Here is a 24,024-nt window from a genome sequence, read left to right as displayed (position 1 = left end):
TCACCAGGACAGAGCAGAGGGGCAGGATCACCTCCCTCCACCTGCTGGCCATGTTCCTCCTCATGCCCCCCAGGATCCCTTTGGCCTTCCTGGCCCCCAGGGCACACTGCCAGGGTCTGGTGTTAGCTTTGTTCTGCCTTACATCTGTTCTCTAAGTAACAGAAACATTCAAGGCAGTAGATAAATCTATGATGGTGATGGTATGCTGGAAGGGAGGTTAAGAGAAAGTCATTTCACCAGCACTAGCACATCCATGTAAAACACTACACACTGAGGCTGCAAAAAACTAAACTACATTAACAGTTTTTAGTTCAGTGCATGGTATTCATGTCATCAGCAGACAGATTCAGATTTCAGACTTTTTCTTTAAATCTCAAATGAGGTTTCTTCAAAAACAACTCAAACACTTGCCGCCATGTCCTATGGCACTTAAATGACCTGATTTTTGCACTTCACAGTTCTGAAAAATCAGGATGCTCATTTGCATTCATAAGTAACAATACAGATGTCCGTTCCCTCACTTCTGTAGAGACAGAAACTCTCATTTGTAGCACGCAAGCAACACTGGGAACTGAGATTACAAGACTACTGTTAATCCTACTTGATATGAGACAAGACATTGCTCCCCCCAGAAGCATTATTACTTTGGCAATAAGTGGATTGCAAAAGTGGATTTATTACCAGCCCCTTGATTACTCTGCAGATGTTTTAAATTTACTGCTACCCAGCTTAATGTTCCCTAAATTAACTGTTTTCAAAGTCTTTACAAACACAGTTTAGCAGTTAGAATACAGCATATAATTACTCTGTTTAATAAAAACAGGTATTAGAAGAGAGAGTGCTCTATTAAATAGACTATGACTCAAAGGAAAACACTTTTAGTCAAAGGACTGAGATGTTCATTATGTAAATTAATCTATTCAAATGTTGTAACAGTAGTACATGTAAGATTTGCAGCAGCTTAGCTTCTTATGTCAATCAAATCATTCTACCAGGTAACATGCCTCCTTATGCACGGAACACAACACATGCTTAAGTGCTTTGCAGCAATTTCTACCACACTGGTGTATATTTCACAAAAGCAAATTCATACAACACAGCACTGATGTAACAGTAATGTACTGAAGCGTGACACATTTCTTGCACAAATACAGTATTTCATTTCATTGTTTTTGCTGTAAGATTGCAGAATATCCTAAACCCCACAAGGAACAATTACCTATGCTAACAGCACTTGCACAACTTCATTGCCTCATAACCTCAGCTACAGGACAAGGAAACAAAATATATAGCTGCTTCCTCCAGAAGTGAAGATGAGATAAAACATTAGGACAAATTACCACTGTTAGCCAAGTACCATTTTTTTTTTTTAACAAGTCTTCCTTACCTCCGCAAATGCATTTTTCACGAGCACTGAAAAATCCATCTTAATAGAAAGGGCTGGTGTGTGACTTGAGGCTCTCTACAGCCAGCCAGAAGCAGCTTCACTCTTGCAGGCCCTGGTCCTCAGTTATCTGCTGTAGGGACAACACAGCAGGATATAAACAATTCAGGAGGTTCCTGAAGAGCACTGATGATGACTTCCTGACCCCAGTGATTGGGAACCAACAAGGAGAGGTGCTCTGCTGGACCTCATCTCACCAACAACAAGAGGCTTGTTGGGGATATGAAGGTCAAAGGCCACCTTGGCTGAAGTGGCCATGAGATATTTGAGTTCGGGATCGTGAGCTGATGGAGCAGGGCAAAAAGCAAGTGCAACGCTGGACTTCAGGAAAGTGTATGTTGGCCTCACGAAGATCTGCTTGGTAGAGTCTAATGGGATAAGGCCCTGGAGCGAAGAGGGGCCTGAGAAAGCTGGTTAATATTCAAGGATCACCTCCTCCAAGCTCAAATGGCCCACCCCAACAATTAGGAAGTCAGGCAAAAATACCAGGGAGCCTGCATATATGAAAAATGAATGATCTCCTGGCAAAATTCAAACACAAGAAGGAAGCATACAGAGGGTGAAAGCATGGGCAGGTAACTTGCTAGGAATATAGCAACACTGTGCAAGCACGCAGATACGCAGTTAGGAAAGCCAAAAGCCCAACTGGAATTGAATCAGGCCAGAGATTTCAAAAGCAAGAAGGGCTTCTCTAAGTACATAGGTGACAAAAAGAAGACTGGGAAAAATGTGGACCCAGTGCTGAATGAGGCAGGGGCACTGGTGACACAGAACATGGAAAAGGCTGAGGTCCCAAATGCCTTCTTAGCTTCTGTCTTTACTTGCTAAAGTAAAGCTTTACTTGCTAAAAGACTGGCTTTCAAGGAATCCCAGGCCCAGAGACCAGAGGGAAAGGTTGGAACAAGGAAAATGTGTTCTTGGTTGAAGATCAGGTCAGGGAATACCTGATCATGGACCCTGATGGGATGCACCCGTGAGTGCAGAGGGAGTTGGCAGGTACCATTATGAGGCCACACTCAATAATCTTTGAATATTCATGGCAACTGGGAGAAGTGCCCAAAGACTGGAGGAAAGCAAATGCCACTCCTATCTTGAAGAAGAGCAAGAAGGATGCAGTAAACTACAGTATGGTCAACTTCACCTCGATGAGGTGATTGAACAGATACTGGAAATGATTTCCAGGCACATGAAGGACAAGAAAACCATTAGAAGTAGTCGGCACAGATTCATCGAGGGGAAGTCATGCTTGACCAATTGGATAAACTTCCATGATGAAATAAATGACTGGCTTGGTAGATGAGGGGAGAGCAGTGAATATAGTCTTACCCTGACTTCAGGAAGGCTTTTAACACCATCTTGGATGAGCAGACAGCGAGGGGGATTGCAAACTGGCTGAGCAGCCGGTCCCAGAGTGGTGATCAGTCGAACAAAGTCTAGTTGGAAGCCACTGGCTAACAGTGTACTCCAGAGCTCAATACTGGATCAAATCATGTTCAAACTCATGGAGCCTCTCTCATATGAAGAAAAGCTGAGAGAGCTGGGGCTGTTTAACCTGGAGAAGAAAAAGCTCAGGGTGGTAATCTTATCATTGTGTACAAATACACGAAGGGAGGGTATAAAGACAGAGCCAGGCTCTTTTCTGTGGTGTCCAGTGAAGGGCCAGAGGCAAGGGCACACACTGAAACACAGCAGGTTCCCTCTGAACATCAGGAAACACTTTTGTACTGTGAGGGTGACAAGCACTGGCAGGCACGTTGTGGTTTAACTCCAGCCAGCAATCAAGTACCACGCAGCTGCTAGCTCACTGCCCCCAGCGGGATAGGGAGAGGGGAATCAGGGAAAAAGGTAAAACTTGTGCGTTGAGGTAAGAACAATTTAATAATTGAAATAAAAATATAATAGTAACAACAAATGTAAGGAAAAAGAGATACGAGAGAGGAATAAAACCCAAAGAAAAAAAACCCTAACTGATTCACAGTACAATTGCTCACCACCTGCTGACCAATGCCTGCCAGTCCCCAAGCAGCGATTGGCAGACCCCAGCCAACTCCCCCCAGTACATGTACTAAGCATGATGTTCTACGGTATGGACTACCCCTTTGGCTAGTTCAGGTCAGCTGTCCTGGCTCTGCTCCCTCCTGGTTTCTTGTGCACCTCCTCACTAGCATGGGAAACTTAAAAATCCTTCATTTAGAGTAAGCGCTACTTAGCAACAACTAAAGCATCAGTGTGTTATCAACATTATCCTCACACCAAATCCAAAACACAGCACTGTACCAACTACTAAGAAAATTAACTCTATCCCAGCCAAAACCAGGGCAGTGGGTTGCCCAGGGTGGCTGTGAAAATCTCCATCCTTGGGGATTTCAAAAGCCTTCTGGACGCGGTCCTGGGCCACCAGCTCTATGTGAACCTGCTTGAGCACGGGGTTGGATCAGATGATCTCCAGAGGTCACTTCCAACCACAATCATTATGCGATTCTTTGAAATGTTGAGATTTGCTTAAAAGAGGAAAGACACTCCACTGTATTTCCCCTCCTTTTATTATTCTGATTTCTTCCAAAAATAGCATAACAATGTACTTTCAAATGAAATTTGACACAAGAAAACTAACAAAACTAGTTTTGATGCACACAAATTTAAATGAAACATTTCAGCACTTCTAAACTGTTGGCATTTTTCAGCTACTTTCACAAGTACTAATTCTAGCAGACAAGAAAGTTTTGTTTTCTTAAATACAGCAGCAGAACTGACTGTCATTTTACTGCTTTGGCAAAGGCTACAGGTGTTCTACACAATAAAATAAAACTAAAAATCAGGAGTCATGGAGGAAAGAGTATGACCTAATTATAGGGGGAAGGCAATTCAACTACTAACTCAATACTTTGAATGCTTAACTCTGTAACAGAAGTGTTCTTTCCAGATCTATTGTAATTTTTCATAATGCTCATGTACCATCAACATTTCATCATATCATCTCTACGTAAACTATACCAGCCACCAGCAGCCGCCAGTTACTGTTAGCCCAAGAAGGGAGAGAAAAAACATGAAGTATTCACACCCTCTCAGTAGTGGGTGGCTACCATCATGTGGAAAGCAGAGCAAACACCATGTCAGAAATCCCTAAGCGAGCTCCAAGGGACTGATGGGCAGTTAAGATGGTAGGTAGGCACTGTTTTGCCTATTAGTGTCATTAGATTACACTCCCAAACAAAACATTTGTCTCTAATTTGGGGACTGTTATCCACATGTACCAGGGTATATACACACAGTCACAGCCCTCCCACAGTTCGCGAGTGAACTTCTGGTATCCCTAGATGTTATACAGGCTCCCCTTTTGGTTCATGATCCAGTACATGGCCACGTTCCTAATGCCTTAAGGACTGTAGTGAGGTCCCCATTACCACCAACAGTTCATCCTTCTGCTGAGCCTATTTGGAATTTTATGAAACAAGTAAGAAACATAGCCTAAGATCTGTCTAGTAAGTTTCAGGAGACATTTAAACTACCAAAAAGTCAGGAGAGTCTTTAATAAAGTAGAAAACACTCAGCAATCTAAGTTCCTGTTCCAGCTATTATTGATTACTACAGTCTTATTTGGAAAAACAATGTAGAGATTTAAAACTTTAGAAATTCAGTTTTTTCAGAGCAGTTTTGTACAGAACAAACTCGTTTAATCTTGAAAGCACCATAAAGTGACACTACATATTAGCAAGCATGAAAAACAAGAACATCATGGGACTTCACCATGTAAACTACACCTGGAATACCATTAAGGTAGATTTACACTGCAGGCTTGAGCACAGCACAAAGGTACTCAAACTGACTCAGGTATTATTTGCCACTTAGCTCTGCATGCAATGTAGACATACCCTATATGTCTGAATATATCTCATTATGAATTAGTTAACCAAGTACAATATTTAGGCCCTCATACTGCACCATCAAAGTCAACAGTCATATTTCCATCAATTTCAGAAAGTGCAGGGTCAGGCTTGTAATCACAAACATACTTCTACTAACAAAGCATTTGTTTCTAACAAAGTTGTGTCAAGTTCCAACCATGAGTTTTGAGAGCATGCAGATTGCTTACAAATGCTTAAAAAGACTGGTTCAGAATCTTTCTTATATATACACACACAAGTCCATCTGTCACAGACAGGCAATGTAACTCAGAATCATGAGCTTGCTCTAGTTTTTGGTAGTGTCCCGCACACTTCTGATAATTAAAAAATAAAAAATAAAAAAATAGTTGCCACAATGGATTTCTGACCATTCCAACTTGCACATGGATATGATCTCTTCTTGCTGCATCCAGAAGTGAAGAATTTAATCCGTTAAGTTTCACAGTTGCTTCTCAAATGCAAACACCAAGTAAATACCTAAAAAATAAAATTAGAGCATTCAAAGTTTCAGCTTCCTCTGACTCAATTAAGTTTTCAAAAGGTAAACAGGTTGATATTCTGCCCAAACAACCTGTTAGCCGATTACTGAAATCATAAGAAATGCTACGGTTTCCCAATGAGTGAATCTAGTATTCAATTCCAGCATGGTTTTAGACGTGTTTCCACAATGGAGCTAACAATGCACAAAAGCAAAGTATCTTAAATATTGCTGATATGGTTGCTGATATGCAACACTAACTTCAGTTAACAGTATTACTGAAAGGTGAATGGAATTCACAAATTACTCTGCCATCCATTCTACACATAATGAACATCTACTGGTGCATAAAAAGTCATATACAACAAAGTTTACAGATTCCTTCACACATGCAGTAATGGACAATCAAGGGCAAAATTATCAACTTCATTTTTAATTAAAAAGTTAATAAACTCATGGTACAAAGTTATTAATTTTGCTCTTAAAATTATCACAGACAAAGAAGAAATTATGGCATTTTCTCAACTCCAAAACAGTACGATTCTAAAAATGGATATGCATACAGTCCACACCATCACCCTTGGGAAACTCTTATTTGGCACGTAATCAATGCCACCTGTGCCAGATGTTCTTATACTTCATACCAGACAGGTAAGTTAAACCACTTTCTTGAGACCATGAGTCTAATTAAACATTTATGATTTTCCACTTGAACTCAACTTTTATCTTAACGGGTGATGTGCCATAGCTACATTGCAAATCTTTCAAGACAAGCCTATCATACATTCCTCAGCAATAAAATGAAGTTCCATGTAACAAGCAAGCTGTACTTCTACCCTAACTGCTCCGTACTCCGTATCTCTCTGAACTACTAGAAACAGACTACTTTGCACAGTCATCACTGAACTTTTAAAGGTATAAAAACCCCCTCAGTTAGATCAACAGTTTACATAATACTTCTACATTGCTGGAATTAATGTCTGCTTTATGATTCATACCCTTAAAAATTAGGTAATAATTTAAGAAAGCAAACAGCTTAACTAAAGATGTTTTTATTCATTAATTGAACAGCATTTTTCATTTGTTTTTAGACCACTAATGCAACCAGTACACTGGTCTGCAAAACTGAAAATGGGTGGTTGGCTGCAGTTACACAGAATTAAGTAACTATCTCTCCAGGAATTTTTACGCCTAGAATTCTCAGTGCCTTGTATCTGAATTTTATTAAACTCAACGTTGGAAAAGAAAGATGGTAAAAGTTTTCCATGGCACATGCTCACAACATTTCAGAACATATTTAACAACAGTGTATCCTTTTCAGTGTGCAAGGCACTGAATTTATTCTCCTCTCTTTGTAAAACATTCAAACACCCCTTCACCATCAATGCTTTAATTGCTTCTTCCTGAAATATATCACTATAGGCAAAGAGTAAAGCTTCATCCCTGTCTTCCCAAAACAGATTTGTATTATTTCTGATTAATGTATGTCCCAAGTGGAGTTTGTTTTCCAATTGACTGATAACAGTATGATATCCAAGTGTACCAAACAGAAGTGTAGTATTTAATCCTCTAACACTAGCTAAGTAATCCTTTAACATTGGGCATCCTCTCTTCATACATCTTAAGTAAGGCTTTCCCAAACTATTTTAGCCCAAAAGTTTGCGCGCCAGAAGCTACATAAAGCAAAATTTCAAGCCATTTTATGCATTTCCCTCCCAATTTCTTGAGATGTGTGCACTACAAAACCTATACATAGGCATCTGAATGACACAAATAATAAAATCTTGTTATATTTAAAATGTGGATTTTCTTCCATAACGAACAGGCTATTTTACACACTTTCCATAGCAGTGATTCAGTCAATACTGAGTTTTCAAAACAGTACTTACTTGTTGCTTCCCATTCAGATTTACTCAAGGTTCCCTAGAAGGGGACAAAAAAAACCCAAAAACACGGTTTCAACAAGAAGTGAGGAAACAATAAAACACCAATTTAACTCAGGATAATTAATCTTTCACAGACCAACATCTAACCACCCACACGAGCTGGCTATTCAGGGTCAAGAGCAGCATTCCTGTAGACCACAAATAATTATAACTCCAATAACTATGATGGTAGCAAATGGAACACACCTAAACTACACAAGTGTAAGAGAACAGGCCAACAGTCTGTTGGGCTGGACTCCTCTGCAATGCAGAGCACACTGGGCCCATTACCACACATCAGTGTGACTTGACCTGGCTCAAGCCGCTGCCCAGCCCAAGATGCCCAAGACTTGTGGAAGTCAAGACCAGGCCCTATACCGCAGTGCTGTCACCATCCCCAGGAAGAATACTACTACCTGCCTCCACGTGACACCACCCTGCAGCCCACAAAAATTCTACTTGCCAACCCAGCTCACGCTGTGAAAAAAAAGTGCCTCACGGCCTAGGAAATCTACCCCTAGTTCAGCCTTTGGATGACAGCTGGGCCAGTGCACAAGTATAAAGCTGCGACCATTTACCCTACCAATTAAGAAGCGTGAGGCAACAACAAGCTGGTTTTCTGCTCTGCCCACTCCATCCCCTTTCCATGGGGGCATGATTTAGCCCTTATGTTACCCACTGACCAATCCTGACCAAAGCATTAATCTTATAAAATGCTAGTGAAAAAAAGGCTTTTTCAAGCAGATTTTCTTCTCTGACAGGTTACAAAGCACCTAGCAAAAGATGCCTCTGGTCTGACTTGACTATTCTCACGTTCTTAAGCTTTTCTTAAAAGTAGCGGGTTTATTTTTAAAATTTTTAGATTTCAAATACAGAGAACAAATTTATTTTCCCTCTTGATGTAGGATTTTTATATACACAGTAAAAGGAATACACCTTCAAGAATTCAGAACACGAACGGTATATAAACTAATGATTAAAAAAAGAAAAATCCAAGTGGAAAAACTTCAAGCTGACCAGCCTCATGCTACATCTATGACAATGAAATAGGATGCCATCTATCAGTAACTGCAAATGATTTTACTAAAACCACAATATTTACTCAAACTAGTCTCCAGTTTTGGTTCTCTCTTGTCAAGGAGCCTCAACATACAAAAAAAGACCTAAAGTTCAGACTGGAAGAGCCAACATCCCTTATCAGGAACCATTCCACATGAATGGTTAGGTTAAACTAAGCCTTTGCAAGGTTTCCATCCAGCCTGACTCTCCAAATGCACAGACCAAAGCAAACACAGCTGTATGCTACCCTGAATAGCTAGCCTGGGTACAGAAGAGGCAAGACCCAAACGGCAGCAGTTCCTGGGGAAAAATGACAGTAGACATTGCCTGTCCTGCTGCTTGCCTCCCAGGAACAGCAGCTGTGCAGGCTCCTGTCCATCATGCACCCAACTCTGAAACTAATACAAAGGAATGAAAAGCTGCAGACAACTCCAACATAGTCATGTACTGCTAGGACAACGGAAGAAAAAAAATCCTTCATAAAAACATAAGAAAGACTGCAAGCTCAGAAAGGTAGCATGTGCATTAGAAGACAAGCAGAAAAAACATGTTTAATTGGACCACTGATCTAAAATCTAGTATGATCTACATTAACGATGGTTCAATATTATTCTATTTCTGAAGTCATAAATCAAACTGCCGAAACGGGAGAAATGAATAATGCAATAGGATAGCAGACTAAGTTTTGTACAAAGTAAAATTACTATCATTGCAAATAGTTTCTTTTCATTCAGAATATGAACAGAATATCATACTTAATAAAGTCTCGGGTGGAAAATACATTGATTTAATTTTATGCACATAGGACTAGTCTAATTCTAGGACCTCTGTTAAAATAAAGATGGTACAGTATATTTTAAAAAATAGCATTTACAGAACTTTAATAAAGTCAGCTAAGAAGGGAGCTGGATCTTCCTCACCCAAAAAGTCAACAGAAAAAGTGCATTTAAGATTTCAAACACATACAGTATCATGAAGAAAGTTTTGAACTCTCCTGTCAGAGGATTAGAAGAAGAAAACTGAAGCTTCAAATTGGTAGTCTGAAAATCCAGAACTCTAAGAAAACTCTCCAAATTAAAAAGAGTTATGTTAGAACAGCTGCCAAGGAAGATGGCAAAATATCCCTTGCCTTTGGCATAGTTACAAATTTCTCAATAGCTACCACATTAAGTGAATTTGATTCCTTGAGAATGGGGTATTGATTAGGAATTCCTCAGCCCTGCAGCTCTATGATTTTTCACATGCAGAGATACATTCATACCAATTTCATTGCAGCTGAAATGAAGAATGCACCACATGTCTAAAAGACCGGGACCCTCAATTTTAGACACCATTTGCTCTAGTAAAGTAAGAAGGAACTTACCAATGGTAACTTTGCCTTGCCATCTTTGATGAACTCTTTGGCGTGCTCATAATCATCAGGTTTATCAGAAACAAGCCTAGAATCACCAAATGTAGAATATGGCTGGAAAACACAGAAAAAACAAGAAAATAAATATTAATTGCATAGTAAGATACATTAATCACATCAGTCAAGTATTTTTCACAGGACAGCCCAGAACAGAGGTCAGTAATAATTAAGAGTACCTTAAATTTAGATCTCTCCTTTACAGCATCTACAGGATCAGGTCTGACATTCCCTACTTCCCAGAAAATCTGACACCTAGGATTTACAAATTAACTTTTACGTCTCCAAAACAGGGGAAACAGAATAACTACAAAAATTACCCTCTGTGTACAGCTGATTACGGGTATTACCTAGATATACCCTCTTTTACAACAGCAACTGAACAAACCAGCATCTCTTAAGCTGAATACTAAGAAGCGAGCAACTGTAAGATTTCAAGCAGAATGCTTAAAATGCTTCAGTAAACACACAGAAGCTGCAAGAGAAGTATACAACCGATTCTCCAAAACTAATATATACTTATTAAGGATCCCACTTACTTCATAACGGTCTGCACTTAACAATTCAGTCCCCATCATAAGTGGCCACCAATTTAAGACAACTGTCCCTTTTCTAAGGACAAAGCTGATATGTCAAAGGCTGTGTCACCATGCTACTGGCAATATGAGCCCATAAAAAACACTGTCACCTTCAGAGTCAACAAGGACTATCAAGTGCACTTGCACCCATGTGACTCTGTTTAGTAAGTCACCAGATACTTGACTTTATAGTTATATGCTGAAAAGTTCTACTGTTTGAGGGAGCAGGGAAGCACAGAGAATTGTAAGTAAAGCCAAAGCCTCAGAGAGAGCACTGAAAAGCTGCTCTGAAGCTGCTAAATTCATCTAGGATAAAAGTCTGAGTATGAGAAAGCAAAAGCATTGGGCAAAACCACAAGCTCAGCTACAGTTAAGTACCATTTTCTTCTACAAACACAGCCTGTCCTTCCATTCCTACAAAGATTACTTTCTGTCTTTTCAATCAATATACCTTGCACAAAGATAGCGCTTTCAGTGTCTCTCTGCTGAAGGAGAAATGGATTATGGTTACCATTGTGTGACACTAGGCAGGATTCTTGTGTTTCTGCTTACTACTTAACAAAAACTTGCCTCAAAGTTTAAATTTTATCTACCAAATTGAATCACTTTATTAGGTGCTGGTGCCTAGGTGCTGGCAGTGGGGGGGAGCTGCAGAGGCAGCCTCTAAGGAGGGGCTGGGGCTGTCCCATGTGGGACACAGCCAGTTCCACCACCCCAACAGAGCCACCACAGTGCACTGCTGAGCCCCTCAGCCACAATGCAGTGCCTCTGGGAAAGCATAGTTAAGAAAGCTCAACAAAACCTGCACAACAGCTGTGAGAGGGGAGTGAGGAAAAATGTGAAACAACCCTGCAGACACCAAGACCAGAGAAGAAGGAGGGGGAGGAAGCTCCAAACCCCAGAAAGGAGACTCCCGGGCAGCACCTGGAGAAGACCATGGCAATGCAAGTTGTCCTGCTGCAGCCCATGGAGGACCACAGTGGAGCTGACACCCACACTGCAGCCCACAGAGGGCCCCGTGCTGCAGCAGGTGGACATGCCCTAAAGGAAGCTGCAGCCCATGGAGAGCCCACGCAGGACTAAGCTCCTGGCACAGAGCTGTGGCCCATGGAGAGGAGCCCAGCCAGGAGCAGGTTTCCTGGCAGGTCCTGCAACCCCGTGAGGAACCAACCCATGCTGGAGCAGTCTGCATCCGAAGGACTGTACCACATGGAGAGAACGCATACTGGAGTGGTTTGCAAAGGACTGTATCTCATTGAAGGGACCCATGCTGGAGCAGGAGGGGGAAAGTGTGAGGAGGAAGGAGAGGCAAAGTGTTATGGACTGACCAAACCTCCATTCCCCCCCCCGAGTTGTAGGGCAGGGAGAAGAGGTATAAAGGTCAAACGTAAGGGAGTAAAGTTGAGCTCAGAAACAAGCAGTGGGTAGGGCAAAAGTGTTTCTAGGTTGTCTTTGTTTCTCACCTTCCTACCCTTTTTTTTTTCCAGTAATAAATTTATCTTCTCCGAGTTTAGCCTGTTTTGTTCGTAACAGTAATTGCTAAGCAATACTCCCTATCTTTATCCTGACACACATATTTTTTCCTTATTTTCTCCCTCCATCCTGTTTGGAAAAGGGAACAAGCGAGCAGGTTGGTGGGGGTCTGCCAGCCAGTCAGGGTTAACCCACCACAGCTGCACTTTCAGCCAAAGGAGTTTAGTTCTTCTATTGGCAGGCCTTAATTAATCGCACAATGGTCACAACAGGAATTTCAATTATTGCACAAATAACTAACAAGATGTAAAATGCTACTTAAATGAAATAAGTTAACTCCATATTTACCTCCAAGGCCTGCATTCTCCTTAACAGCATTTTATGCTCCTCGTTCTTGATTTTTTCTTCATAGAATTCCCGAAATGTCATTTTGTAGACTAATTTCATACCGTGCTTCTTTGCCATTCTGTCAAAATAATAAGCTTAATTAGGGAAGCCACAAAATTATTGTAGTTTTCTTTCCAAAGGAAAAATTTTAAGCCACAGTGACACCTTCTGGTATTCACTAGGATTACACTCTTTCTAGAATTCATTTCTTTTAGTAAAGACATTTCAGATGAAAAAAACCTGCACTACCACCACACACTGTACTTTTTTTAATTAGGACAACAACAATCTACACAAGTAGTTTACAGAAATTTTCATAGGAAAAATGTCTCTTTTTCCCAACACACAGAAGTAAGTTCCATTTGAACTTCCAGACAGACTACACCATTTTCCCCGCAGCATCACCATCCTGTCACATCAGGTATTATGGATATACTTACAGAACCTCTTTCTACCAGATCTAGTGCATTACATGTCAATTATATGTATACACCCTGGTCCTACAACACTGAAGTTACAGGTGTCAGTGACAGATGCTGGTATTTTTCATAAAGACCTAAAAATGAAGTGTGAGAAAATATACAGGTTTGAAGGGGAAGCTTAATATGGTTTAACAACCATACTGAGCTTGAAGAGCAGGAAAAACCCCAACATGGAAACATTTGTCTGCATCTCCAAAGACAGGCTGAGAAAGGCAGATCTGAATTCACACAGAGGTAACAGCAAAATATATGCTCACAGAAGATTTAGAGGGGAAAAAAAAGTAAGTTGTAGGAAAAATCCTACAAGCATCCAAAGAAAGTTGGAGAAGACAAGGGGCACCATGATGAAGAGGGTACACAAGTCTGCTTGCTGAATGACTACAGAAAGGTAGAATGAAACCTCCAAAAAAGTTAAGATCAAAGAAGAAAAAGTCAACAGCACTAGAGGTTTGCTGACAGATTGAATATATCAGATGCAGACATTCTTGTGAGACCTAGTTTAAGTCTTCCCAGCTTCTGACCAGAGCACCTTCAACTGAGTGCAATGGACAGATTACAGTTGTGGATGGAAATGCATGAAACTTCTGCATTTGGAGCAACAACAAAAAAAGACTGAAACATATGAAAAAGAAAACCAAAATATAATTTTCTGCAAGAATTATGCTATAATGCACAAACTAAACAAATGCTTATTATATTTCACACCTTTCATTGTATAATGAACTCAAATTTAACTTACTCTTCCAGTAATGGAAAGTAAACCAAGAACTCAGGGACATCAACCACTTCTTCTAAGTGGAAATCATACTTGCAGCCAAACAGGGGATATTCTCCCTTCTTTTCAAATTTTACATTGTATACCTCATTCCCAAATGAATTTGTTTCTGAAGCTTCAAGTCGCTTCCTACAAAATGAGATATAAACAAACAGTAAACGACCAGTTTTAAATTTAAAAGGCAGAGAAAACTATGCATAAGAGGCCTGAAAGCATTTCTCCCAGTACCACAGCATTCAGTAATCTCTGTAGTTTCCCACCTCCCTTACCTAATAAGGCAACAAAACAATGAAAGGAAGAGAAGCAGCATACTAGGTTTTAACACTTTAACATTCCCATACAACATGCCAAAGACTAAATGGAGCTAGAAAAATCAAGCGTTAGCCCAGACACAGCGTACATGGACAAGCCAGGCTTCCTGGAACAAACACAGCAAAATCCTGACAGTTACTCCCCAGGCTGTGGCTATTTTGCCACTACTGAAGTCACTACAGAGGGTTTATGTATGAAGATCTATACCCAATACCAGAAAGGCCATGGGTACAACAGACGAGGATCTGCACAGATTTACCTGTTTGACATTCAAGAGTGAGATTTTCCTGACTAGAATCCAAACTTGTTGCAAAAAATTTGCTTTTTTTTTTTGCACAAATGTATCGGAGCACTGTAAGAATGACTACCACATAACTATGCTTCACAGACTTTTGAAAGACTAATAGAATACAAAGGTACTTACACAAGTTCAAAGCTATTTGGAGTTGTGCCAATGAAATACCCTCCAGGGGAGAGGTTCCCACAAGCATTTTTAAGCATCATATCAGCCTGCTCATATGTCTCAAATGAGTAATGGTAAACAAATTGACAGCTGCAAATGTCAAAGCGCATATCTGAATCATTGTATTTGGAAGACAAGAGATCCTGAAATAGATTAAAAAGAAAAAAATTTGTAACAAAAGCTACAGAAACAAGAATGATTCACTTAAACCCTGCAATAAGTATGCTACACGTGTAATTCTTTGAAGTCTTTCCTTTCAGCTCGCATTCCTTCAGAAGTTCAACAAGAAGACGAAAAGTAAGAGTGGAAAAAAAAGTCCTCTGCTACACAAAAAACTTTACACGATATCTGGGAACAGAAGAATACACAGACACATTTCATGTCATCAGTTAACACCACTACACCTGAAAGGTCAGAACCCAAAGTTAGTTACCTGATAGTTTCCAGAGATATTTTACTGCTGAATGTTTATAACTGGCCACTATTTAGCTGGAAACAGCTAAATATATTATTGCATTATTGCAATAATTATTGCAATAAATTGCAATAATTATTGCATTAAAACAAATTTTCAGTTTACTAAGTCTCTGTAATGAGAAATGACCCATTAAACATATAATTGAGAGGAGGATGGGTTGTTTTAAATATGGCAATTTGCACTGCCCACCAAGTTTTATTTGTCTGTATTCTCACACATGTACGTACATGAGTACCAGCATACTCCTTCCCCATCCCAGACCAAGTAAGCAGTAACTCAGAAGAAGTTGGCACCCTTGATATTTGTCAGGTTAAAGCTTGCCAGTTTGACCCTGTACTGAGCAGTTCTCTAACTCATCTTCATCAGGCTTCTTTTATACAATGCTAGTACTTACCATAAGTAACGCTGGAGCACACAAATTTTCCCCAAGGCCCGTGACATGCATTCCATACTTAAAAATATTTCATGCTTAACAGCTCTACCCAAGTTTCTCTTCTCTCCCAGACTTCCCATCCACCCACTCACTCCCAGACTCTACTAGTTCATGCCACATACTGTCAACGTTCTGTATGCAGATAGACAAAAATGGACACTTCATATACCCATGGCAAGTTTATCTGTTCAATTACTCCCCCTCCACTTTTTGACAAAGATACAGGAAACTGAGAAACAGAGGTGCGTGGAATTAGACAAGCTGTGAGAATGAGATTTTGCACTATATACAACATAGATGATAGAGATACAAAGTCAGGAAGATGAACTTCTGTGTGCACGGACAGACAGAGCAGAGCATGCAACAGGAAATATATATGCGTGTAAGTCTGAGCTGTAATAGCAACATGAAAATATCCCTTTCTTTCCCAGCCAAGGCTCTTTACTCTCTCTCCCACTGTAATTTTGAGCCAAAAGAGATGACCTGGAACCTGCATGAGGCTGTATTCCTCAGAAGAGGCAACCAATAATTCTAGCAAACAATTCTCCCTGCAAGACTGGGAAGAACAGGTTCAGCCTTTCAACAGATATGCTGGAACTACATTGGCTCCGTCCCGCAACCTGCATCAGCAGAGCACTCTCAGCCTGCATTTCTAGGAAGCAAAAGCAGTGCTGGTTACAAAATTGTCTCCAAATCTTCGGCAATGTATTCACCATTGCCTCCAGACAGTCTAAGATATCTACTCTATCATGTAAGTTTTGAAGGTATGTACGACAGTAATTAAAATGGCAGTAGAACAAAAATACTGGTATAAGCAAAATGTACAAATCAAATCAGAAAACATCCCCTATTCATTCCAGTATAAAAATACATTCATCAAGATAGTTTCCAACATCCCATGCTGGCTCCCAGAAATCCAGATGTAAGTAGTCACTTCCTTCCCTTTGTCAAGCAAAAGAAACTGAAAGCACCAGATTTATTACCTGGAAAAGACAGGCTTCAAGAACGTTACACTGCAAAACAATAACGAAATACATTTACGTCTTACACATCTTTTCAGTAACTGATACGGCTGATTCTCCTGATAGTACAACAATCTGATCTTAAAAATATACACACCCAAACTATTACAGCACCACCATCACCTCCAGTACTTGCTTAACAAAAGGACGTTAAATCTCAAAAATATGAGAAAGCATAGGAACTGTACCTTAGTACTATCTGCTTGTATAAATTCTGCATCAAAAATATGCTCATTATAACGACATCGGGCCTTCATGTCTTCGTATCGCTGCTTGCACTGTTGCACAGAAATGTCTGCAATATCTAATATGGAGAGAGTATTTAAAAAAAAGTGTCTAAAATGCTCCCCAGGCAAGAAAAATTGAATGGTTACTGGAAAACAGCAGATCCATTATGATAGGGATAAAAGTTGATCTTCAATTACACATTGAGGAGACCAAACACTTACTGCCAATTTGCAGAAAAGGAATTTAACTTGCAGAAAGAGTTTGGGCTTATAACTCCACCACTTTCAGTCTTTACTTCAATACAAAAATTGCAACATGAAGGTTTTAGAAAGCTCCCATGCTCAAAAGTACAAAGCAAGCCTCCAAAATTACAAGTGATGGATACTAGGTGACAGATACTAAGTGCTGTCAGCATTAAGTGTCTAGTATGCATTAGTAAAATTCAGTTCCCAGAGTTTCTCCAACAGTACTGAAAGCTCTTAATCTTCTTAAAAATATACAAGATGCTGAAACGCAATTATTTCTGCTATATGCTGTTATACTGCATCATGCTAAAGTTTCTTCTTCTTAAGACTGTTCCTCTCAGACATTTTCACTAAGTTTGCACAAATTTTAAAACTAACAATATGCAATAAATTTACGTAAAAACTTCGTGACTAAATCAACTGCATTTGAAGACTGCCAACTGAAAAAGGCAAGAAAGAACTGTAAAATGTACAACACCCAGAATAATTCCCACTAAAAGAATTTTATGAAATTTTAGTATATAACTAAATTTGAAGTTAAGTAATATTTTGTCTGATTTTCCTTGGGACACTTTTGGGGAAAAGGGAAGATGGCATCTCCCTCCCAACACCTAAGCAAACTGTTTAAACAAAAGATTTCTTTAATCAGTTTCAGCTCCTTCCCCCGAGTCTGAAAATCTTTAGTTGACTGTAATACCAAAGAACATTTTTTGTCACAACACCGTGGGGTTTATTTGTTTTTTTAAATGGAACTTTTCTCTGTGTGCTTTTAGAACAGTTAAAAAAATACAACACGAGATTAGATGTGGGAGAAAACGCACATAATACAAAACGTCGGTCTTTTTCCCAGTGCTACATTTTGCCTAAGACAATCTGTGACAATTGTGTATTTTTTCAGTGATACTAGTTTTTATTCACGAGTTGAACTGAAAGCTGATCACATGGAAAATCAGTGGTTCTTATATTTATGCTGGCAATCAAGTTTTTTGTCCTTTAACCTGAAGACATCAAAGACTTTTTGGCAGGTGTATCACTACATTCTTGGGCTTACTGAAAAAATAATAAGACTGGAGACATGCTTGGCTTTCCCACAAAACACTGATGTACTTTCCCTGGAAAGTTGTTGTGTCTTCTTACCCGTACAGACAAGTTTTTTAATTCTGCCTTTTTTCCATTTCAGTAGATCTCCACCTTTGCCACATCCTAGATCCAAAACAGTTATATCATTCTTTTTCCGTCGTACTCGGTCTATAAATTCACCTAGAAAAATAAAGAGAATGCATGTACAGGTCTCTGTAGTTCACTTAGATTTTACAGAGAAGCCTAAAGGACCACCAGATTTTGAGAATTTTAATACACCTCAGGAATGACCTTACCTATAAGTCTTCTTAACATCACAGACTTAAATCTCTTTTTTCTAGAAACCACTAATGACAAAAGGAACCGTAAACTTTTAAAACTATGGAGAAGATAATTAGTATTTTCTGCGCTTAATGTGCTTTGCATGCAATATGTCTGGAGCTCTGAACTGTTTCACTGGCAGACAAAGGCAAAACTGCACATCACTAAACAACCACAGTTCCCTTTCATTACCCTTATAATGAAGGCAGACGTTATAAGTACGAGAAAGCCTTTTGCAGAAGAGTAAAAGCCAATTAAATACATCAGCCACAACACTTCTTTGTAGTCACATTACAAAAATGCATAGTTTTCCAATCACTCTCCTAGGCCTTGCAGTAACATTGCTACTTATTTGCTGTGGTTTTACCCTACATATAAATATACATAATTTCTGCTCTGACTGATGTTAGCATATTGTGAAAAACATATCAGCATGTATCAGCATGTTAGCAACTTTTCTTCACAGTAAGACAAAGGAAAGAAGTTTTGATACAACTGCTGTAAACCACACTACTGAGATTCATCATGACTGAAAGGCTTCAGGAATGGCTTTATATAAACCTAAACACTGCTTCTAACTGCACTGATAAAACACAATAAAAAGCAGCATGCTAAGATAAATGTGTCAATATGTCCTGGCACAGATCCCTCTTCATGAATCTGTGCTGCTGTGCCAGTAATTCTTTTCTTTGTTTGCACCCGCACTTTGGAATTGATTTGTGGACAGCAGACTTTGCCTTTTATAAAAAGCTGTTGATTCTTAAAACACTACATCCTCTAGTTTTTCATCTTTTAAACTGTTAACTATGGGTAATACAGAAAATATTTACGTGTTTCAAGTTCCCTGCAGAACTGCTTAATCAAGACCTGAGGACAAACTGCTTTGGGAAAATGGCTAAGAAATTATTTGAGGTAGATTTAAATAACAAGAACAGCTCAATCTAACAAGAACAGATTGCTTCTTCGTGATTTAAAGGTGTAACTTTCTCTTTAAAAATCTCAGGAAGAAGAAGAGTTTCCAGTATGAACTTTTTCTAGTTTTCAGGTCAGTTGATCTTTAAAACTTAAAATTAGTTAAAAGTCTGAAGTGACCAATTAAGGAAGCTTACCAATGAGGACGCTCTTTGTCCAGTTATTAAAGTTTCGGAGGTAGAATATGCGAGATTGGCTACGTTTTTCCAATCCAACTTCTTGAAGTTCATTATAATGTGCAGCTACAGCTTGCCCATGGCCCACCTCATGCTGTAGAAACAAGGGAAGGAATAGACTCAAGCAGTGAATTATTTTTGTTACTTTTTCATTTAATCAAGATGTGTTCACTTTAAGGACTTAAGAAAGTAAACAAGTAATACTATGAAGAGCACCATTATTATGTATATATAAACATTTCCCGTATCTGTCCTGGTACTGATATCAGTACTTCAATTATCACAGAGATAACTCCCTTAAAAAGTCAATCCCCTTTTCAGTTGTTCCAAGTAATTTCTGACAGATGATGCCCAGCATCTTTCCTTCACAGAATACTTAATTTCAGTTCTCTAATACTGGACCACTCTCAAAGAATCAGTTCCATTCCCCTTAAGCCTAGGATTGAAGAGAGGGATGTTCCTCCCCAAGGAACTTTAAGCTTCTTTAAAAATCCTGTTTCAGAAATTCAGTGCTTAGATCTAACAGAAGTGTATGAACTGCCAGTTTAACCAAAATGCCAACTAGCTGATGTTGCACAAAGCCCTAAGTGGATGATCCCACTGCCAGAGACCATGGTAAAGGAATAAGTGTAATGACCTGACAACATATCCCATTTAATGCTAAAGAGTTAGCAACAGAAATGTCCCTGTTTTAGCTGTAACTGTAAATACTTCAAGAGATTTCTGTCCCATGTGACCCAGAGAAGCAGTCTACATCCAGATATTACACTCCTAACACTTCTTTACTTTGAAAATAATCTTCAATTATATACATGAAATTGAAATAAATTATACATAAAATCAAAGTAACAGAAAATGGAGAAACAACACAAAGTCGGTGAGGTACAGAAGTGTTTGAAATAACAGTATGAACTAGAAAGAAGGATTCTCTGTTAAAACCCACTAACATGCCACAAAACCCCAGCCAGTATGAATTCACAAGGTAATTAAAAGCATTCCCCACAGCTGACTACAAAAGTCAAAATCCCGATATCTTACTATTCAAATAGCAGTTCTTCAAGGGAAAAGGTCTGACTGACCTCAGTACACTACATGAATTCTTCAGTGTTTCATATAATTTTGGTAACTTTCAGAATGAATACAAGACATACTTGCTTGGAATCTCTATGACCCCATTCATCTGTTTATTACCATGCTCGACAGACTGATACTAAAAAATATTTTGACCATTTCTAGGCTTTTTTAGGGTAAGCACAGATGGCTCCTTGAATGGCCACTGAAGGTGACATAAGCTAGAACAGCTGACTTTGACAAGTGTGGGGGACACATTCATGCCATCCATTAATGTGTCACAACTGCCGCAAGCACAGTTGTGAACAGCCATCAGCTATAACATCTAAATGGTGGCAGCTGCATTCAATGCAATCACCTTAAGCTAGACAAAACCAATGTAATTCTTGTCCACTTAAACCTTATCGAAGAACTACCTTATTGAAAAGATGAAAGGGTTAATACTGTTTCTATCACAACAAAGTGCATCCTTTATTTTACCTAATTGCTTGGCATAAATCAACATGCTGGAAATACTCTGAACAGAGAAACAAAACAATAGGTCAAAGACATTTTCAAACTATACTTAAATATCCCAAAAGGTCAAAATTAGACTGGATTTTAGCATCAGATTCTGCAAGCTCATACACAGTGAGGGACAGCATCATATAAAACATTACCCTTTTCACCCTCCCAGTTAAAAGGACAAGTATTTTTTGCTACTCTTGCAGTCTTAAAAAAAACAAACCAACACCTGTGAACCTTTCAGTCTTTACTTTGCTAACAAATCACACTGAAATTGTATCACAGAGGATGCAGTTTGTAGAGTTTTCTAAATTACATAATACTTTGTTGAGGAAATTGAAGGACAAACATCTTAAGGCAGAACCTCTTCCTAACCTAGTTAGGTTAGGAATAACAACATACACAACAGGATAACAACATACAAAACACATGAACTCAAGATATGGGACTTGGACTAACAGCAGTAAATCCTACACTACACTACCAGATTGCTACCAAATAGAGATGGAATGTTAAGTCTTAGCATTAGACTAAGAACATGCTGAGATCAGTTTTCTTGACATTCTAATTACTAGCCCTCTTTCTCTTCCATTTAGCCCAACATAACTTCTGCACCTGTCATTTTGCTAGGAAGCTAGCCACAAACTTTGACAATTGGCATTTCATGCTGGTTCACATGTTTACCATAAATACTTTCAATCTTTTCTTGAGCTAAGACTTTGAAACAAGGATTTGAACATAGCTCAAAATAAACGATACTCACTACTTACTTTCTTAGGAGGTTCATCTTCAGGATCTAAATTCTTCCTTTTTGCTCTGCCATCCTGATTATCACTAACAACTTCTTTTTCATTTTCAGTGGAGTGCACTGTACCTGAAGTTGAACTATCACCTTCCCAACCAACACCAGAATCTGCCTCTAAAGTGTGAGGTGTTTTCTCCACTTCTTCATCCAAACTCTTCTCTACTTCTTGTTCTTCTGTCTTGGTTAAATCAGCCATTTCTGACAGGTTAGTCTCCTTGTCCATTGATCAGAATCAAAATCTGCAGGGGGCGGGGGGGGAACAAAAAACAACTATGTTCAATGTTCAATTTCACTTACTTGTGGTTACAGTCCTGACTTTCAATACTAATAGTGGCATTATAAAAATAACATGCCTTTGCCCTAAACATCATCTAGACTTCAAATTTGACTAGTTATTTAATAAACACAGCACAATAAAATATGCAAAATTTCCAAGTACTCTCATTATAATAAGATCAAATTAAGATAAGAAAGACTCAGATGTGAAGAGTAAAGATTTATCTTTATTGATTCAACTGCAACGTGTTACTGGTTTTCAGCCTATAAACTCCCTTTCCCCCTCCCCATTAAAAGTAACCTACCAATTTATGCTTAGAAACACAAGCTGACAAGAGTTCCTTGACTTAGTAAATTCATTATTTAACCTGATATGTTTTCAAACGCAAGTTTTCAAATGGAAGTTCTCAAAAACAAGAAAATCAAGGTGGTTTTAAGAGCACATTTTCCTATCAGTTGTGGATTTTCAAGTTTGCCAAGAATATCCACTATGCCTCAAGCTTCACTAACACGAGGCATCTTCAGCTCTACCTGATTTTTTTTTATCTCCACTTCACAAATACGTACGCAGCCTGAAGGACTGCAAATCACTGCTACAAAGCTCACTTAGTCTCCAGCACATCACAGCCTTCTTGTCACCATCAGGAAGCAGGGCAAAGGCTTTTTAATAAGGCACAGGACAGGAGAGCTTGGCAACTCCTTTCCTAAAGCAGCGGCCTATTCCAGGCTAACAGAAAACACCCACGTTCCACCATATCCAGGCTCGGGTCTCCTAATGAGGGCTAAAACGCGTTCATTAAGAAGGCCGCTATACGGAGATGCCGAACAGCTCTCCTCGGAACAGATGGCCTCGAAGCATGCCTTACGGACACGATTTTTCCACCACGGTACAGCACCCAAGGCACTTCCAAAGAGGCAGCGCACCCTCCCTCATCCCCACCCGGCTGTCCCCAGCAGTTTACCAGATGCTTTTACAGCCTAAATGTAGCAACGCTCAGAATTTCACCACAGCGACGGCAGCCAGGTGCCCGGGGCAGCTCCTTCGGGAGAACAGCTGGGGAGCCCCCAGCGCCGGCGGGACGGCGACGGGGCTGCGCGCGCGGCCCATGGAGTCGGACGCGCAGAGGCGACAGGCCGCAGCGGCGGCTGCCGCCAACGGCCCGGGCCCCGAAGGCTGTCAGCTGCGTCACAGGGGGCCGCGCAACGGGAGGGAGCGCGTCCCGCCGCCGGCGGGCATCGACCCCGCGGCGGGCACCGGCCCCGCGGTCAGGCCGCTGCCCGGGGCGGTTTCCCAAGCACCCGCCGCGGCCCGGCCCGCCTCAGCAGCGGGGCAGAGCGCGCGCCACCGCCACCGCCCCCGCCCAGCAGCCCCGGCGCGGCCCCAGCGATTGGCGCCGGCCGGTGGCGCGGCGCGGCGGCCCCCGCGCGCACCGCCCCCCCCCTCGCCTCGGCCCCGCCCCCCCACCGGCCGCCCGCGAGGCCGAGGGCTCAGGGCCTGCCTCCCGCGCGCGGCGGGCCGCGCCCCGCCCACCTCCCGCCGGCCGCCGCCTCGCGCGTCCCGCGCCGCCCGGCCGGCTCCGCGCCTCGCGGCCCCGTCGCCGGCCGGCCGGGCGGCGCGCGGCACTCACCCAGCCCAGCGCTCCGCCATCCTGTTTGCGGAAGTGACGACCCCGGCGCGAGGTGGCGAGGGCGACGGCGTCACGTCCGGGGGAGGAGCGGGGCGA

General features: G+C 40.7%; 1 protein-coding gene across 2 annotated transcripts; it reads right to left on the bottom strand.

Annotated features, from left to right (window-relative positions):
- Nucleotides 1-3,969: 3,969 nt before the first annotated feature.
- Nucleotides 3,970-24,024, bottom strand: RNMT (RNA guanine-7 methyltransferase). 2 transcript variants are annotated; one of them, XM_055704077.1, is made up of 11 exons: nucleotides 23,929-24,024; nucleotides 21,990-22,263; nucleotides 19,606-19,738; nucleotides 18,233-18,355; nucleotides 16,811-16,926; nucleotides 14,651-14,832; nucleotides 13,879-14,043; nucleotides 12,619-12,736; nucleotides 10,175-10,276; nucleotides 7,717-7,750; nucleotides 3,970-5,826 (listed from the first exon to the last, which is right to left on the bottom strand). In XM_055704077.1, the coding sequence occupies exons 2-11, from the start codon at nucleotides 22,245-22,247 to the stop codon at nucleotides 5,789-5,791; spliced, it is 1,269 nt and encodes a 422-aa protein (XP_055560052.1). In that variant the 5' UTR covers nucleotides 22,248-22,263; nucleotides 23,929-24,024; the 3' UTR covers nucleotides 3,970-5,788. The 2 variants fall into 2 exon arrangements, with proteins under 2 accessions (XP_055560052.1, XP_014143041.1); XM_014287566.3 differs by lacking the exon at nucleotides 23,929-24,024 and adding an exon at nucleotides 23,263-23,645.

Source organism: Falco cherrug, chromosome 3 (genome assembly GCF_023634085.1).
Source record: "Falco cherrug isolate bFalChe1 chromosome 3, bFalChe1.pri, whole genome shotgun sequence".
Taxonomy (NCBI): Eukaryota; Metazoa; Chordata; class Aves; order Falconiformes; family Falconidae; genus Falco; species Falco cherrug.
This window is presented reverse-complemented; position numbering and strand designations above follow the sequence as displayed.

Bases quoted from the DNA above. Each gene is read 5' to 3' on its own strand.
- RNMT (XM_055704077.1), bottom strand. From the start codon at position 22,247: ATGGACAAGGAGACTAACCTGTCAGAAATGGCTGATTTAACCAAGACA. The intron at 19,739-21,989 runs GTAAGTAGTGAG...TTGTTTCTACAG, and splicing joins AAGATGAACCTCCTAAGAAA to CATGAGGTGGGCCATGGGCA. The intron at 14,044-14,650 runs GTAAGTACCTTT...CTCATTTTGTAG, and splicing joins CCAAATAGCTTTGAACTTGT to GAAGCGACTTGAAGCTTCAG.